General features: G+C 39.9%; 1 protein-coding gene across 1 annotated transcript; it reads left to right on the top strand.

Annotated features, from left to right (window-relative positions):
* The first annotated feature begins 853 nt into the window (after positions 1 to 853).
* LOC121465793 (olfactory receptor 4F3/4F16/4F29-like) lies at positions 854 to 1,816 on the top strand. Its single transcript, XM_041679189.1, has one exon. The coding sequence runs from the start codon at positions 854 to 856 to the stop codon at positions 1,814 to 1,816; it is 963 nt and encodes a 320-aa protein (XP_041535123.1).
* The last annotated feature ends 233 nt before the right edge of the window (positions 1,817 to 2,049 follow it).

Consider the following 2,049-nt stretch of genomic DNA (forward strand, 5'->3'; position numbering starts at 1 on the left):
TAAGATATTCCTGGGGCATTACCTTTATTGGCTATTGATAGATTCTGGGAAAGAAAGAATCATTGTCTCCTGTTGTGTACCCACTGCAGAACCCACCAGTTTCCAACAGAGAGCTCTAGACCCACAGTTACACAGGTGGACCTGATTAAACTAACTGGTCAAAAATAAAATGGATAGGTATGAACATGAAAGGAGATTTATTGTGGTTTCTGGAAGGGGTGGTAAATAAATAGAAGAGGGTGAAAAATGAGGGATGAGAGGGGTCAGTATGCATTGGTCATATATGAAATTATCTAAGAACAAATTTCATTTATGAAAAAGCACTATTCTCAGCATGAAAAGATTTAATATTTTTCAAATTACCTTTTTCATTGATGACTGCAAGCCTAGAAAACCAAGATGTATCAGTAATTTAAACACACAAAATTCCAGAACAAAGTAAGGAAGTGATGCACCAAGGCTAAAAGCCCAAATTTCTGTCAGCATGCTACCATTTCATAATGCTAATTTCCCACGTGGAAGCTCGTGAGTACAAATGTGTGTAGAGCTTGTTTGACTTTCCTTAGATTCTCAAGTGCCTTTGCCTCGATTTTTCCCTCTTCACTATACGCTTCAAACTAAACATAGGATTAAAGGATCCAGTGCCCCTAAATATGTAAGCACAGGAAATGTTCTGTACCTAGTCCTGTGATCGATCTGTAAAATCTCCCTGTAAAACAACAGGGATATCTTTGATGTTTTATACTTGAGTCATTGCTCCACAACCAGGACACCCCTTTTGCTTAGATACAATATTTTCTCCCTCTGTACCCTTCAGGTAGTAATCACCTCATGGTCAGACCTGCACAACTTGATGGATGGAGGAAATCACTCCATGGTATCAGAATTTCTGGTGCTGGGTCTCACCAATTCATGGGGAATTCAGATTCTCCTTTTCCTGTTCTTCACAGTATTTTATGTGGCAAGCATGCTAGGTAACCTCCTCATTGTGCTCACAATCATCTCAGACCATCACCTGCACTCCCCAATGTACTTCCTGCTGGCCAACCTCTCCTTTATAGATACAAGTGTGTCCAGCATTGCTACCCCAAAGATGATTTATGACCTCTTCAGAAAGCACAAAGTCATTTCCGTGAATGGGTGCATCACTCAGATGTTCTTCATTCACACTGTGGGAGGAACAGAGATGGTACTGCTCATAGTCATGGCCTATGACCGGTACATCGCCATCTGTAAGCCCCTCCACTACCTCACCATCATGAGTCTAAGGATGTGCATTTTTCTCTTGACTCTGGCTTGGACCATTGGCCTTATCCATTCTGTGGCCCAGTTGGCTTTTGTTGTCAATTTACCCTTCTGTGGAGCTAATAAAATGGATAGCTTTTATTATGATTTTCCTCGGTTCATCAAACTTGCATGTACAGACACATACAGACTGGAGTTCCTGGTCACTGCCAACAGTGGTTTCATCTCCATGGCCACCTTCTTCATCCTGGTTGTGTCTTACATCTTCATCCTGGTCACGGTTCGCAAACATTCCTCAGGTGCCTCCTCCAAGGCCCTCTCCACTCTCTCAGCTCACATCACTGTGGTGGTTTTCTTTTTTGGTCCTTGCATTATTGTCTATGTGTGGCCTTTCCCTACTTTGCCCATAGATAAATTTTTAGCAATTTTTGATGTCATCATCACTCCTTTCATGAATCCTGTCATCTATACACTTAGAAATAAGGAGATGAAAGTTGCAATGAGAAGACTCTTTATTAGGGCTTTAAGTTTCAAAAATTCTTTCATTGACAGTTCAAGAGATTCAGATTAAAATAGAACATCCTTGAATATAAATCACTTTTATTCTTTACTAAGTGATCTTCCCTAGAAACATGCATGCAAGCAACATTGAAGAGACTCAGCAGGTTGTATTTATATGTTATATGGTATGTATACATATACATGTATGTATGCAAGTGTGTGTGTATTTATATAATTTATAGATATATGTAACAATGGTAAAAGAAGATAAGGCCTTGAATTTGGTAGGAGGAGGATTGTCAG

Source organism: Microtus oregoni, unplaced genomic scaffold (assembly GCF_018167655.1).
Source record: "Microtus oregoni isolate MIOR12 unplaced genomic scaffold, Mior012 000031F_ref0000149, whole genome shotgun sequence".
NCBI classification, from domain to species: Eukaryota; Metazoa; Chordata; class Mammalia; order Rodentia; family Cricetidae; genus Microtus; species Microtus oregoni.

Bases quoted from the DNA above. Each gene is read 5' to 3' on its own strand.
- LOC121465793 (XM_041679189.1), top strand. From the start codon at position 854: ATGGATGGAGGAAATCACTCCATGGTATCAGAATTTCTGGTGCTGGGT.